The sequence below is a fragment of the Mobula hypostoma genome, chromosome 3, assembly GCF_963921235.1.
Source record: "Mobula hypostoma chromosome 3, sMobHyp1.1, whole genome shotgun sequence".
Lineage (NCBI taxonomy): Eukaryota > Metazoa > Chordata > Chondrichthyes > Myliobatiformes > Myliobatidae > Mobula > Mobula hypostoma.
The window spans coordinates 145,007,932-145,024,997 of NC_086099.1; the positions used below are offsets into that span (position 1 = coordinate 145,007,932).

Here is a 17,066-nt window from a genome sequence, read left to right on the forward strand (position 1 = left end):
CTATTCTGCTGTTGAGTTAAATTGTTGCTAATCCCTATTTATGTAGGTTTGCTCCGCGTTCTTTAATGCCTAAACCTAGAAAATAGTCACCATTCTTGGATTGAAACCAAAATTACTAAAATTTGCCTTGGGGTGATGGTAGTAGTTTGGCGATCCGAATGTGCAGATTTCATGAGTTGTGGAAATCCTGTAACAAAATGGCAGGATAGGTTGTCGCCTTTCCAGTTTCAGACCATTAATCTAGTTGTTAGGCAATTTAGTACATAATATTCTGAAGAGAATGTGAATAGACCCAAAAGGATCTTAGAAAATTGTTCTCTATTTTGGGACTTTAAGTGAAGGGATATGTTCAAATATGAAGTCAGTGATTAGTGCTTCAATATCTGATTTGATGCAGTCTGTTTTAGATTTGCAAAGCAGCAAGTTCAATAAAAGTAAATCACCAAATCTGTTTGCTGAATTCTCATCATGGCTTGAACACGAAGTATTATTTCTGTGTCTCTTGTATGAATTTGAAATTGCATTCCACTCTAGACCATTCCAGAACAAATCTTTGATGCAAAGTTATGCGACTGGATTTGAGTTTTTTAATTTAATACATATTATGGTTGGAAAGTTATAATTATAAAGATAATCCATGTACAGACATACAGTAAGTGCTTTGTGATAACCGTATTTAATTTGTATTCAGTTGAAAGCCACTTCCACTGGTTACGAACTAAGTAATGATCGAGTCTGACCCATTTTTAAATGGTAGCAACTCTGCCAGTAAGTTAATTGAAATGTGTTCACATGAAATCTAAATTGTGAGGGTTAAGTTAATTTTGCAGTCAAGTAAGTTCCAACGCAAACCATTTTATTTGTGAGCATTTTATTTTATTTGTGAGTATTCAGTCAGTAATGTTTGTCAGTGAATTTGATTTGGTAATGAATCAAAGCCTTTTATCTGTTTCAGTATCCTGAACTGATGGTTGCTTCTTATTGTAACAATGAAGATGCCCCACATGAGCCAGATGGGGTAGCTTTGGTTTGGAATATGAAATTTAAGAAAAACACCCCAGAATATATATTTCATTGTCAGGTAAGGCTTCATCATGTGGCAGCAACCCTATAAATATAGCTGTGCACTGAAATGCTTTGTGTTAATAGTTTTGTTGCTCTTCCAATTGAGCTAAAAATGTAAAACACTTGTAAAGCACTTTTTTAATGATAACATTTGCATTCGTTAAAACATACTGACAACATCTGCAGGGTTGAAAGTTGGTATACCACCTAAACCAACCATTCAGATATTTTGGCCCACCCACATGGAAATTAAGAGACTTTCTTTTGGTACATTTTATATTTCACACAGCTGCTTATTTCTAAGTAACAGATTGGAATAAATGAAGCATTTTAGAAAACCTGTTCAAAATTATATTAATCTTTGAAGAAGACAATTGAAAAATAATCATTTCTAAGTAGTATTGTTACTGTATGCACGATTAAACTACTGATGTGTACACTGGGTCTGCAAGGATTTCAAAACGTATCAACTAATGTCACTTCTTGCAGTTATCTAACTGGTGCCAAGCTGGCGTGAGACATTTCCTGTGAAAACATCTCACTGCTCTCAGGTTGTAAAAAAAAAATTGCTGCTTCATTTGGCAGTAAAGATAATTATTATGTGTCTTTATGTTATGCGTGGAGTTTAAAGAATTGAGGGGCAACTCTGCATGCCGCGTGTCAGCAGATATTTTGCGTGTACCATACGATCGCCATCCCTGCTGTATGCAATCTGCTGAGAGCCGCAGTTGGACATACTTCAAACACATGTCATCACCGAAGCACGAGATATATCCTACATCCTGCAGGAAATGCATGCCACTGTTATAGCTTTCATGTCCCTTTCATCAATTCCTTCTTTTCAGAAAGAAAAAAGAAAATGTGTTGAATCCTGTAGAGAGAGAGCACAACTGGTAGAAATGGTGAAGATTTTTCAGTGACTAACAAGATATGTAAACTCGAAAGTCCACACATATAAGTTACACATAGTAACTTGCTAGATAAATGAGACGCAATCTTCGGTACCAAGGCTGTATCATGGCGAGGTTTGCTGAATGTCTTCCTGTCACATGTTGATGGGTGTAGGGGTACTATCAAGAAGCAACAGGCTCTGCCCAAGATGCTGCTTTGACAACGAGATAAGCCTCTCCTTCTGTCTTAGCGAATTGCTGAAAATTATTTCTAAATGTTTGAACATTTGAATACATTTCAAAACGATCACAAATTTAGGCTCCACGATGGTGTAGCGGTTAGTGTGATGCTGGTAGAACTCGGGGTGTACCGGAGTTTGGAGTTCAATTCTGGCACCATCTACTGTAAGGCGTTTGTAAGTTCTCCCTGTGAACTGCATGGGTTTCCTCCTGGTACTCCAGTTTCCTCCTACAGTCCAAAGACATACCAGTCAGGAGGTTAATTGGTCATTATAAATTGTCCTAAGATTAGGCTAGTGTTAAATGGGTGGGTTACTGGGTGCTGTGGCTCATTGGGACAGAAAAGCCTGTTCCACACTGTATCTCTAAATGCAGAGGGACACAGAAGAAGATAACTAGCCATACTGTTTAAAAGAATGAAGGGTAAGATATTTAGCTGGGATATGAGGAGGGCCTTTTTTCACCCAAAGAGTGATGAGTTCCTGCCTGAGAGTGCTGTAGCAGAATTGCTGACAGCATTTAAGAGGTGTCTAAATCTGCACTTGGTTTGCATAGACAGAGACAGTGCTGGAAGTCAGGGTTAATACAGATGGATGCCTGGTGGTAGGTGCGGACATGATAGGCTGAATGGCTACTTTGCATGTTGTATGACCTGTGACATCCAATGCATCTTGTTTTTATATATATTCGAAAGACTGTTTGTACCGAATGATATAAACGTGCATTCTATCACGCATTGCACAATGGCACAGAACAAAATGACCCTCACTTTAATTTTAGTGATTCCCAGGGGCCTCTATCTTCTGTGCTTGGGAAATCACTAAGTTTATTCCCCCAGAATCTTTTGCAGGATCGGGGTGAGAAATGCATGTGGGACATTCTGAGCTGGAGATGGAGATCCCACATTACATAAATCTTGTGTATTTCCTCTTAATGTCTGTTTTACTGCACCTTCTCGCTGAAACAATTCCATTTGCAGCACCTCAAACTGAAGTTTTATTGTGCTGTTGTTCAACTGCCTTGTCACTTGTTCTTCCAATGTCTTTTGATGATTCTGGATCTGCAGTCACATGGATGCGCCTTGGGAAGCACCAACCTAGGAAGTGATACCCTTGCTAGAATGCATAGTGGTAGAGAGGCTGCTCTGCACTTTGCAAGATCACAGATGTGCAAATATAAACAATCTGCAATTGCCAGGGCTCAGTCATTGTTCTGCTCCTTAACTTGCATTGGTATCAAGTTTAGCCATATCTTGTTCCTAATCTTTCTAGTGCCTCATTCTTTCCTTTGGTTTGTAACCTCCTCCTAGCTCTTCCAACATTCTGATATTACTCCTCATCTTTTGGGAATATTTGAATTTAGTTAGCTGCCATGAACAGATTATGCTGTCAGCCTTGAAAGCCCTGAGCTCTGAAATTCCCTCCTTGACCTTTCTGTTTTAAAAGGATTTTTAAACTTTGCTCTCTGGGCAAGCTTTTGCTCACCTTTCCAAATGTCTTGTGTGGCTTGATGTCATAATTTGTTTGCAAAGCCCTCCTTTAAAAAGGGCCGGGGTAGGACTATGTTTTGTGTCCATTGAAAGAAGCTAATTAATTTTGCCATGGTAATTGGTATTTTTGTAATTGCTGATGAAAGGATTAGGGTTTTGGCAAACCAGTAACTCTTTGGTGTTAGAAATGAATGCTACTTATAATAAACTTAGCTCTTAAAATATACAGCACTAAATTCTTTAGTTGCTGTAGTATTCATCTGGTTATATTTCACTTAAGGGTTGTAGTGGCCTAAAAAGTGATGTTTTATGCTAATCAGAGCATAACAATTTGGTATAATGCATTCATTTATTTTGCTGAATCAAGATCTCTTTAAAATTCCTTCAATTTACCATGAAAGCCCATTTGTTTGAATATGTTGGTCTGTCTTCGATCATGTCTATGCGGTTTATTACCAACTTTAAAAACAAAAATGAAAGTTTTTCTGTGTTTTGGATGAATAGCTATCCGACCCAGTGAGTCATAGAGTTACAAAATTATACAGTATGGACAGCATCTCCACCACGAACAGTAACGCCAACTCTGATGAATGAGTTATGTCATCCAGATATCTAACCCATATCTCCCCAAGCAGATCCTTTACTCCCAGTTGAAGGAAGGTCAATGAGCCCTTGGTGGGCAAAGGAAATGCTTCAAAGATAACATAAATTAACCTGAAAAAATTTAACATTACATCTAAAAACTGGGAAGACGTTGCACTCAATAGATACAGCTGAGGAAATCTGCTCAAGAGGGAGCTGCTCTACGTGAGAGCAAGCCCCGCTGTGCAGCAGTGAACAAGCGGCAGCTGTTAAAGGAGAGACTGGACAACCAAGAGACCCAACCACTAACCACAGCCACCACTTACTCTTACCCACTCTGCACCAGAATATGTGGCCTCTACAGCCACCCGAGGACCCACTAATAGACAACCCCTTCAGAGAATATCCTACTCAACTCAAGCAGTTGCACGATAACAGTATGGAAATAGGTCTGTTGGCCCAACTCGTTCATACTGTCTGAGATGCCTTCCTGAGCCAATTCCATTTACTAACATTAGACCCATATCCTATACCTTTCCTATTAATTAACTTGTTCAAATGCATTTTAAATGTTACATTGTACTCACCTGCTCTACTTCCTCTGCCAGCTCATTCTATATACCCACCATTCTCTGTGTATATGAAAAGACTTTTTGTCTAGGAAAGCTTGAAAACAAAATGGATGCATACTATATGCAACATTATTCTGGTGTGTGACTGGTGGAAACAGATAAAAGTGGGTTGGGGCTGGGTGATTAAGGGACAGCCATCACGAATGTTTAGTTGTGCGTTGTTTCAACTCCTATTTCCACACTGACCTATCTGTCCTTGACCTTTTCCATTGCTGTGGTGAGGTCAAAAGCAAATTAGAAGAACAACACCTCGTATCCACTTGGGTAGCCTACAAATCAATAATAGGAATGTTGACCCCCCCCCAGAGCAAAACTCATTATTCCCTCCATCACCACCAACACCCATCCCACATTATATTGCTCCACATTATAGCATCTGCAGCCTTTTGTGTCCTTGTAGTAAGGATATAAGTTGAGCTTTGGAATTGGAAAAAATTCTCGAAACAGTTTCATAAAAAGGATGGAACTGGAAATAATTGTTAAAAAATTGATTAAATTGGTTTATGGTTACTAGTACTGAGGTGCAGTGAATTACTTGTTTTGCATGCACATCACTTCAGTACAATAGTGCATTGAGGTAGTACAACGGAAGACAATAGCAAAATGCAGAATAAAATGCTGCAACCACAGAAATTGCAATGCAGGTAGACAATAAGGTGCAAAGCTGAACAAGGTAGATCATGAGGTCTAGATTCTATTTTATTGCATTAGGAATTGTTCAGGTCTTATAACGGAATATACATCTTTGAGCCTGATGCTCTCAGCCGTCTGCCTGTCTTTGATTATATTGACAGCTTTCAGAGGCAGTGGTGAGTGTAGATAGAGCCCATGGATGAGTGACTGATTTCTGTGACTTGCTGAGCTGTGTCCACAACTCTCTGTGGCTAATTTGCAGTCATGTACAGAGAAGTTGCCGTGCCAAGCCATGATGCATTCAGATAGAATGCTTTCTATGTGCATCGATTAATAATTAGTGAGAGTTAAAAGGGGTACGTCAAATGCCTGAGGAAGGCACTTGTGTGCTGCCTTGGCCATGCCATCAATGCAGTTGGACCAAGACCGGCTATTGGTGATACTCACTCCGGAGTATTTGAAGCTCTGAACCTTGGTACTGTTTACATAAACAAGAACATGTGCCTTGTGCAGGTGCCAGGGTCAGGACATCACAGATCAGGTCCACAAGCATTCTTGAGGGGAAGGTGAGCAACCAGAGGTGGTGGTACATGTTGTATCAATCGCATAGGTGAGGAGAAGAAGATTTGAGGTTCTGAAGAGAGAATATGGGGAGCCAGGTAGGAATAATTAAAGGGAACTTCAAGAGTAGTAATCTCTGGATTGCTGCTTGCACCGTGCACCAGTGGGGGTACAAATAGGCTGATAATGGCAGTTGAATGTGTGGTTCAAGAATTGGTGTAGGAGGCGGAGTTTCAGATTCGTAGATTATTGGGATTTTTTTCTGGGGGAAGTATGACCTGTACACACAAACTTGAGTGGGATCAATATCCTCATGAATAGGTTTGCTGGAACCTGGAATCAGTGATGCTAGATGAGAGGATGGAGCAGTTGCCATAAAGTTAGATGCAGCATTTGAGAGACTGGGCAAGGATAGGACATAACTGCAGTCAGCTGGACAGGCTGATGTGTGTGTGTGTGTGTGTGTGTTTTAATCGCAGGAAGTGTCAGAAACAAGGGTGGTGAACATAGAGCATGGAATAGTACATGGCACTGTCGACATTACAGTGACTTGGTTCTCATAAGGACAGGAATGTCTGCTGGATGCTCTGGAGTTTAGTTGTTTCAGAAAGGACAGGAGCGGAAGTAAAAGAGTTGGAGGAGTGGCATTGTTAACCAGGGATAGTATCACAGTTGCAGGAAGGGCAGATGCCGTGGAGAGATCAGTTACTGAGTCAGTATGGGTGAAGTCAGAATCAGAAAAGGAGCAATCACTTGATTGGACGTACTCTCTAGACCCCTTTTCTCCACCCCATAGCAACAGTGGCAGACCGGGAGTCGGATTTGGAAAAGTGCAAGAATAATGGGGTTGTTATTATGAGCGACTTCAACTTCCCAAATATTGATTGGCACCACTTCAGTGCAAAAGATTTAGATGGAATGGAATTCATTAGGTATATCCAGGAAAGACTCCTGACACAATATGTAGACAGATCAACTAGAGGAGAGGCCATACTGGATCTGGTACTAGGCAAAAAATCTGGTCAGGTGACAGATCTCTCAGTGGGTGAGCATTTCAGAGACAGTAACCACCACTCTTGGGCTTTTGCCATAGCCTTGGGCAGGGATAGGAGCAGATGGTATGGGAAAGTATTTAATTGGGGTAGGAATTATGATGCTATTAGGCAGGAACTTGGGAGTGTAAATTAGGAACAGATGTACTTGGGTAAATGCACAATGAAGATTTGGAGGTTGTACAGGGAATATTTGCATGGAGTTCTGGAGAGGATTTTCCCATTGAGGCAGGGAAAGAATGTTACGTTGAAGGAACCATGGTTGACAAGAGAAGTAGAATTGTCTAGTCAAGTGAAGAAAAAAAGCACACTTAAGGTTTAGGAAACAAGGATCAGAGAGATACTACATAGCCAGGACGGAGCTCAAGGAAGGATTTAGGAGAGCTAGGAGGGGGCATGAGAAGGCCTTGGTGAGTAGAATTAAGGAAAACGTATGTGAAGAACAGGAGAGTGACTAGAGATAGGGCACCATTCAGGGATAAGAGAAGAAATGTGTTCCTGGAGTCTGAGAAAGTAGGGGCGCCCTTAATGAATACTTGGCTTTAGTATTCACCGGTGAGATGGAACTTGAATGAATGGACAGTGTAAAACAAGCTGAAATGCTGTAATATGCCAATGTTAAGAAAGAAGAGAGGCTGGAAAAACATTAGGACAGAGAGGATATACCTCAGGTTACGAGGGGAAGTGATGGAAGAGGTTGTTGTGCCTTTAGTGATGATCTTTAAGTCCTCACTGGCCACAGGTGTTGTACCAGAAGATAGGAGGGTGGCAAAAGTTATTCCTGTCTTCCAGAAAGATAATAGAGTTAATCCTTGGAATCGTAGACCAGTGAGACTTACATCAGTGGTGGGCAAAATATTGGAGAGGATTCTTAGAGACAGGATTTACAACCATGGTAGACTCATTCAGAAAGTCAGAAGGCATGGGATCCAGGAAAACTTGACTGCATGGATTCAGAATAGCCTTGCCCACAGAAGCAGAGGGTGGTACTAGATGATGTGTATTCTGCTTGGAGGTTGGTAACCAGTGGTGTTCCACAGGGACCTTTACACTTTGCGTTTTTTATAAATTACTTAGATGAGGAAGTGGAAGGGTGAGTTAGTAAGTTTGCAGATGACATGAAGGTTGTTGGTTTTGTGTGTGGTATAAAGGGTTGTTGTAGGCTGCAATGGGACATTGATAGGATGCAGAGGTGGGCCGAAAAGTGGCAAATGGAGTTCAGCCCAAAGAAGTGAGAAGCGATTGCCTCTGCATCCTATCAAGTTAAACTTGAAGCAGAGTACAAGATTAATGGCAAGATTCTTAGCAGTGTGGAGGAACAGAGGAGCCTTGGGGTCCACATCCCTAGATCTCTTGAGTTGCAGCACAAGTTGATAGAGTGGTTAATAAGTCATTTGGTGTGGTGGTCCAAGAGCCACAATGTCATGTTGCAGCTCTTTAAAACTCTTGCTAGATCACAGTGTTCAGTTCTAGTTGCTTCGTTATAGGAAGCATGTGGAAACTTTAGAGAGGGTGCAGAGGAGATTTACCAGGGTGCTGCCTGGATTAGAGAGCACAGTATGTCCCATAAGGATTGGTTGAGCAAGTTAGGGTATTTTCTTTTGAGGAATAGAGGGTGAGAGGTGACTTGATAGAGGTGATGAAGATAAGAGACACAAATAGAGTGGACAGCTCGTGCAACTTTCCCAAGATGGAAATGGCTAATACGGGGGTGGGGGGGATTTTAAATTGATTGGAAGAAGGCATGGTGGGTGTCAGAGGTAGGTAATCCTTTTTACACTGAATGGTGGGTGTGGGGAGCACACTGTTATGGATAGGGTAAAGGCAGATATACAGGTGTGTGCCGCTTAATGTCCGATCGCATTTACGTCCGTAGTCCCAATTGGAGAACGTGACGTAGTGGACATAACCAATCTTGTGTATCGCCTGTCTCTTGAGTGTAGTAGCGTTATCTCTCTGTTTAGTTTTCTTTCGAAAATATTACTGTAAGGTGCATCATGGCTTCCAAACGCAGGTTATTCGACCTGGAACTCTTCCAGTGGAACACTGAGGAAGTTGAGAACAGTGATGTGGATGATCCTGATCATCTTTGATAAATTGTGTGTGATATAGGCTAAGAAAGTGTTTACATAAAAGTTTAAAAAGTGAAAAAATTAAAGGTTTAAATGAAATAAAACATAGTGTATGTATTATAGTGTACAGCATACAGTTTTAGTGTAAGTTCTTCGCTATTTAGTCAATACAGGTACACTACAGTACTCCATATAGGTTTGCTAAGTATATAATATGGTGTTCGCACAACGTCCAAATCACGTAACTTCTGATTTCACAGAACATATCATGGACATTAAGTGACGCATACCTGTATTAAGGATGTTTAAGAAACTCTTATGCACATGGATGAAAGAAAAAAACTGAAGGGCTATACAGAAGGGATGGATTAGATTGATTAAAAAGTTAGTACAACATAGTGGTCCGATTATTCTGTACTTTATACTTTATTGTCGGCAAACAATTGATACTAGAATGTATAATCATCACAACGATATTTGATTCTGCGCTTTCCGCTCTATGGATTACAAAAACTAAATATTAAAAATAGTAAAAATTAGTAAATATTAAAAATTTAAGTTATCATAAATAGAAAATAGAAAAATTGAAAGTAAGGTAGTGCAAAAAAACTGAGGGGCAGGTCCGGATATTTGGAGGGTACGGCCCAGATCCGGGTCAGGATCCGTTCAGCAGTCTTATCACAGTTGGAAAGAAGCTGTTCCCAAATCTGGCCATACGAGTCTTCAAGCTCCTGAATCTTCTCCCGGAGGGAAGAGGGACGAAAAGTATGTTGGCTGGGTGAGTCGTGTCCTTGATTATCCTGGCAGTACTGCTCCAGCAGCGTGTGGTGTAAAGTGAGTCCACGGACGGAAGGTTGGTTTATGTGATGTTCTGCGCCGTGTTCACTATCTTCTGCAGCTTCTTTTGCTCTTGGACAGGACAACTTCCATACCAGGTTGTGATGCACCCTAGAAGAATGCTTTCTACGGTGCATCTATAGAAATTAGTGAAGGTTTTAGGGGGCAGGCCAAATTTCTTTAGTTTTCTCAGGAAGTAAAGGCGCTGGCGGGCCTTCTTGGCAATGAACTCTGCTTGGTTGGACCAAGTCAGGTCATTTGTGATATTAACCCCAAGAAACTTAAAGCTTTTGACCTGTTCCACTTGCGCACCACTGATGTATATTGGGTCGTGCGGTCCACTACTCCTTCTGAAGTCAACAACCAATTCCTTCGTCTTGCTGATGTTGAGGGATAGGTTATTGTCTTCGCACCATGCCACCAGTTTCTTAATTTCCTCTGTACTCAAACTCATCATTACCTGAGATACGGCCTACAATTGTTGTGTCATCCGCAAACTTGTATATTGAGTTTGATGGAAACTTTGCTACACAATCATGGGTGTACAGTGAGTACAGCAGGGGGCTGAGTACACAGTACTGTACTGTTCTAAGTTCTGTTACTCCTTTGCAGAAGACAATGGCTAGCTCTTTTGTTTTATTGGCACGGAGGGAAAGGTAATTGTCATGACACCATGTCACCTGTGTTCTCCTTTTTCTCCAACTCATCGTACTCATTGTACTCAGACTGCATGAGTTTCCTCTGGGTTTTCCTGTTTCTTCCATTCCATAGAACATGTAGGTCAGTAGCTCAGATGGCCATGTTGATTGCCCTCTGTGTGGACAAGAGGTGGAATCTGGGAATGTGAGGCTAAAAGAAAGGGGGTTAATGTAGGATCAGTGTGCACAGGTGGTGGCGATGGGCTGAAGGGCTGCTTTCCATGCTCCATCACTCTGACTCTGTTTAACTACTGGCCAACCTTTTAATCTAATTTCCCAATGACTGTGTCAGTCATGTAGTTGTGCAGTACAATGACATGGTTGCCTTTTTAAATGTGGGGATTATTTTTGAAAGGCACTTAGATGCTTCTAGTTTTGGGGAAGGTATCATCTACTGCAGCGGTCCCCAACCACCGGGCCGCGGACCGTTGCCAGGCCACAAAGCAGGTGCTACCGGGTCGCGAGGAAACGATATGATTTGGCGATAAGAGTCAGCTGCACCTTTCCTCATTCCATGTCACGGCCACTGTTGAGCTTGAACGCATGCGAGGTCATTACGCACGCGTCATCCATGTCAGCGCGGGAAGGAGATCAACTCCTCAAGCTTGCAAAGGACGGCGGGCTGAAAAGCATATTTGACATAACATCTCTGCCAGCATTCTGGATCAAAGTCAAGGCTAAATATCCTGAGATAGCCATGAAAGCACTGAAAACGTTGCTTCCATTTCCAACATATCTCTGCAATGAATGCAACGAAAACTAAATTGCGGAATAGACTGGACATAAGGAACCTCCTTCGAGTATCGCTGTCTCCCATCACCCCTCGATCGGACCGTCTTGTTGCAGGGAAACAAGCCCAGGGCTCCCACTGATTCAGCGATATTGGTGTGTTGCAATGATTTTATATGTTCATACGGGGAAAATATGTGCTGTGTGTTTAATATCTAAACGTTACTTAAAATGTTATGATGCTGTTGACTTATATAACCATTTAACAATTACAGCACGGAAACAGGCCATCTCGGCCCTTCTAGTCCGTGCCAAATGCTACTCTCACCTAGTCCCACCGACCTGCACTCAGCCCATAACCCTCCATTCCTTTCCTGTCCATATATCTATCCAATTTTTCTTTAAATGATAATATCGAACCTGCCTCTATCACTTCTACTGGAAGTTCGTTCAACACTTACTTCAAGCTCCCCTGATAATTGACTTGTTGCTATATTCATGCAAAGAAAATATGTACTGTGTGTTTAATATTAAATTCGTTAGATAAACCCTTTTAGAAACAAAATTGAGTGTATTAGTCACTTATCACCCATATTGCATTCGTGATTAACATCCCCGGGAACAGAATCGCCAAAAATGATTTGTAGAAATAATCCGCAAGTACACGCATGCGCAAATCATGCACGCGCACTGGTGCCCGCGCAAGGCTTCATGGTCATTGTAGTCTTTCCGGGGGTAAACCCAACGTACTTGACTGCTACTCTTGTTCATTGGCAACCCTACCCCCCTCCCCCCCCCCCCACCCATGGCCGGCCAGTCCGCAAGAATATTGTCAATATAAAACCGGTCCGCAGTGCGAGAAAGGTTGGGGACCCCTGATCTACTGTTTGATAACTGCCATTGTTGTATGTCTGCTTTACATATTGATGGTGAATGATCAGTGCTGGCATAGTAAAGCCGTTGGCAAATGTGCTGTCCAGTGATATTTTTCTCTGCAATTCCCACTGCATGCTTCAGATACTAATTTGGCAGCATCAAAAAATAAGTGCCACATTTCTTACATGTCATGATTTGAGTCTAATTTGGATTTGGTTGGATATTCAATAAACAAGCAATTTGATCCAAGTAATAACACATTTATTTCCTTAGTATGTTTCAGGGTGTGGTGCTGATTGATGTACAGGAGCAAGTGACTGACTTGTATCAATAAATTCTGTCAAGTATATGACATGTACTAGCTGAAAGAGATCAATGTATCTTAAAATACACCTTAAAGCAATCTCTAGATTTGCCTCAAAGATCTTTCCTGTACCTGTCAAACTTGTACGACCACATGAAGTGGATTGTAATTGACTAATTTCAATGTGTTGATTATATGCAGTCTCCAGTAATGTCGGTCTGCTTTGCCCGATTTCACCCGAATTTGGTAGTTAGTGGTACCTACTCTGGACAAGTTGTTCTCTGGGACAACCGCAGCCACCGTCGAGCTCCAGTTCAACGAACCCCTCTCTCTGCTGCTGCCCACACTGTAAGTAAATCGTTCTTACATTTAAATGTGTAACTTCTCAAAGTTCAAAGTATTTGTTATCAAAGTATGTATACATTATGCAACCTTGAGACTTTCCTCCTAACAGGCAGACACGAAGCAAAAAACCCAAAAGAACCCAGTTAAAAAAAAAGACCATCAAGCACCCCATGTGCAGAGGAAAAAAAAACAAATCATGCAAACGATGATTGCAAGCAAATAGCGTTCTGAACTGAAGTCCACAAAGACAGCTCTGTCCACTGACCCTTAGTTCAGTACAGAGCGGAATAGTGAGCTGAACCGGCCCATCCCTCTCCTCCGGCCCTGACATCCTGAGCTTTTCAATCTGGCCTGGCATCTAAATCATCGTCCAAAGATCGGGTTCAGTCGCTTTGATGCTTTTTAATTGTCTCTTAACTTGACCCGACAGTATTATTTGCTGAATGAGTAGGAATGTAATTGTTGTAAGATCTACAGTTCTTGAACAGCGTTCACAATCTTAGAACATTTCAAAGCATTCATCTTTCATCTTTTAAGACATTTATGGCTGATGGTTTATACAGTAAATTGAAGTAATGATCAACTTTTTAAGAATGTTGATTGAAGTTTATACTGTCCAAGAGGCAGTGATTGAATTACCTGTGTTATTTAAAATAGTGGAAAATATTTTTTCTCGATCTTCTGTTGGAGCGAACTGAATTTCTGTTCATTCTTTCATCCAAAAGATGATACCTCTGGTAGCACTCTAAACTTTCCGAGCCCCAGTGGAATTTTGTGTTGGGTAGCGGTGGCATTGGTGGTCCCTGTAGTGGGAACTGGTTCCACAGTCTTCTGACTCAGCGTGATTGTTCTATCAGCCAAGCATCACTGATACAGGGCAGTGATTTCAATAGGAGGTGCTCATATTGCTCTTTTGTTGCATGCTTGTATTTTACCAGCTGATGACAGGCTGATCTTGCAAATTTATAATATGTTATTATTCAAATGTTGAATGTAGTTTCACATTTCTGAGATTGAATATCAAAATTATGATTTTACAGGTGCTGAACTTTGACAGACAAATAAACCTACATTTAAAAAATTATGTGCTGGAAATGTTTAATTTTGATGGCTGTTGTGTGACAATTAGATTATTTTTCTGCCACCATAAACAGTTTCCAAACATTTCGTTTTGTCAATGTGCTTCGGGATTTTTGAGCTCCCTACCTTAAGGAACAATCCTGTTTTCTCTGGTTACTCTATATGACTGAAGTCTTTAATTGCTAGCACCATTGTTGTAATCTGTTTACTCCACTGCATTAGCACATGGAGCCATAACACTGGATCTGTATACATCAACCTGCTCTCAGTACAGAAGGCCAGCAAGTTGACCCTCCATACCTGAAAGTTGGAGGTTCTGCAAATGCTGGAAATCTGGAGCAATGCACACAATCCTGGAAGAACTTAGAGGGTCAGGCAGTATCCCTAGAGGGAAATAAACATTCAACTTTTCGGATTGAATATGCCAATGAATAGAGTTAAGCTACAATTACCAACTAGTCCTGAGCCAAAGTCCTGTCAAGGCCCCACTTGAAAACACTGGATGGCCTTTGAGGTATTTTTAATTGAAAAGTCCTAGCAATTAAGATTGGGACAGACAGCAACCAATTTACCCGCTATGTTGAGTCCAGCTTTAGCTGTGTAAGTCTGTTTCAGATGGGAGAGAAAAGATATTTGTCATTAGTTTGAAGAACGGCTAGTAAATTATTCCCAACATCTTGGCTACTATTGAAACCTTAACCAACATTCCTAAAATAATAATTACACTGTCATTTATTTACTCGGTATGTATGAACTGCCTGCCATGTTCCAATACACCAGCGTAGGAAGTCAGAGATGAACTGGACAGAGGAGGAGATAGCTAGCAATACCCCATGAAACAGAAGGCAGGATGAGGAATGGGGAGCACAATATGCCTCTTTCCCTCTATTTATAAATCTTTTGATAAGGCCTGTATAACTCTGGCCACTTCAGCCACTCACTTTTCTTAGCATCATCATTATGTGCCATGTCGTATGACGTGGCCAGTCATGGTCTATGACCATGATTGTTCTTGGCAAATTCTACAGAAGTGGTTTGCTATTACCTCCTTCTGCTCAGAGTCCTTACAAGATGGGTGGCCCCAGCCATCCTCAATACTCTTTAGAGATTGTTTGTCTGGCATCAATGGTCGCATAATCAGGACTTGTGGTATGCACCGGATATGACCATCCACCACTTGCTCCCACGGCTGCAGATGACCCTGGTTTGGGGGGGGGGGGCTGGCTAAGCAGGTACTACACCTTGCCCAAGGGTGACCTGCAGACTTGCAGAGAAAAGATGTGCCTTACACCTGCTTTGGTAGACGTATCTCCATCCTGCCACCCAATTTTCTTGTACAGGCAATAAAACTAATGAAGGTTATTACACTTTTTCTTCCAGGAAAAGTCAATTTGCGAAAGGCTGAACTGCATCAGTCCTGCCGAAATGGCTTTGGCCCAAAATGTCGACCGCACTCTTTTCCTAGATGCTGCCTGGCCTGCTGAGTTCCTCCAGCATTCTGTGGTTGCTCAGATTTCCAGCATCTGCAGATTTTCTCTTATTTGTGATCAGTCTTTAAATTAGTCTTTTACATCATACATGATTTAATTATATTGAACTAATATAGGTCCAAAATATTGTTACCATAAAATGTATTAAAAATTGTGTGTGTACACATTTCTCATCTATAAGATGTTTGTCAAAATAGGTTCTGTAAATGCTGGAAACCTTAAGCAATATACACTGTAGAGACAAACTGAATAATGGGGGATTTATTACAAGCTGGTGCATACCAGGAAACCAGTCAACGCTGATCTACCTGAGCATGAATTTGATAGAGCTTTTAAATTCCCTGTTGATGAGATTGCCATTAGAACCACATTTTGATAACCGAATGCTGGCTGCAGGAAGACTTAATTAGTAACGGACTAGATCTTGCTACAGAGTAAAATGGTTGTCCACAGGTCTAGCAGTAGATTAAATTTTCAATTACAATAATGGGTATATGCTCTAACATGATTAACGATACTCCTGAACCTTCATTGTTGCATTCCATGTGTCTGCTTTGAGGCATTGACTATGATTCCCTGTTACTACATTTGCACAATCTGCATCCCTATTGATTAGCTATTAGTCCAACAACACACAGAGAGCCAGGCAGCATCTATGGAGGGAAATGAACAGTTGACTTTTCGGGCTGAGACTTAACATCTCATGATCTGATGAAGGGTATTGGTACGATATATCAACTGTTCATTTCACTGAGTTCCTCCAGCGTTTTGTGTGTTATCGTGCAATGTTGGTCATATTTTTGAGGACTTTCCATTATAAATTTGCATGCTAGGTGTACATTGGAAACTTTCTGCATAAACATGTTGCAGTGTAATTGTGCACTTTCTCCATGGGTGGAAGCATAACAAATCTTTTTGACTTCCGGATACTCTGAGAAATACTGGTGTACTTAAATAAAGCATTGGCTTTAATGCTCTATTTCTTAAATTTATCTTGTTTTACTATTTAATTAGAGGTGTAAAAATATATATATAAATGTATGTATAATGCATAACTGTGCAATTATAAACTATTTCTGAAGCCTCATTTATTATCTTGCGGACTTGTTTTGCCTAATATTATACTTGGTACTGACTCCCTTATCTAGTATTAATATCAACTAGACTTAATAAAAGTAATAAAAAGCAGAAAGTAGATTATTCAGAATGTGCATTCATTTATAAATGCGTAGTTCAATTATCCCCTACCAAAAGACTCCAGTTCAGTTGAGACTACGTGTGATCTTAACTTTTGTGTAATACAATGGGAAGCTTTCTAATTTGTTACTGTATGTAAACTGTGAAAGCATGACATGCCAAAACTATACACCAGTTTTAGAAAAGAACAGAATCAAAGTTCCAAGCCCTACTACTTCAGAGAACCTGGAAATTCAGGGCAGTTAGCAAAGTAAAGGTAAAGTTATGTAACAACAAAGATGAATCTCACAGGTA

At 40.9% G+C, this 17,066-nt stretch overlaps 1 protein-coding gene across 2 annotated transcripts in view; it reads left to right on the plus strand.

The window, feature by feature from the left end:
• Nucleotides 1–17,066, plus strand: part of LOC134343572 (cytoplasmic dynein 1 intermediate chain 1) — a 211,863-nt gene that overhangs the window by 128,870 nt on the left and 65,927 nt on the right. For both annotated transcript variants that reach the window (XM_063042317.1, XM_063042318.1), the window contains 2 exons: nt 956–1,081; nt 12,862–13,008. In XM_063042317.1, the coding sequence (XP_062898387.1) occupies nt 956–1,081; nt 12,862–13,008 (273 nt within the window). The remainder of the gene's footprint in view (nt 1–955; nt 1,082–12,861; nt 13,009–17,066) is intronic.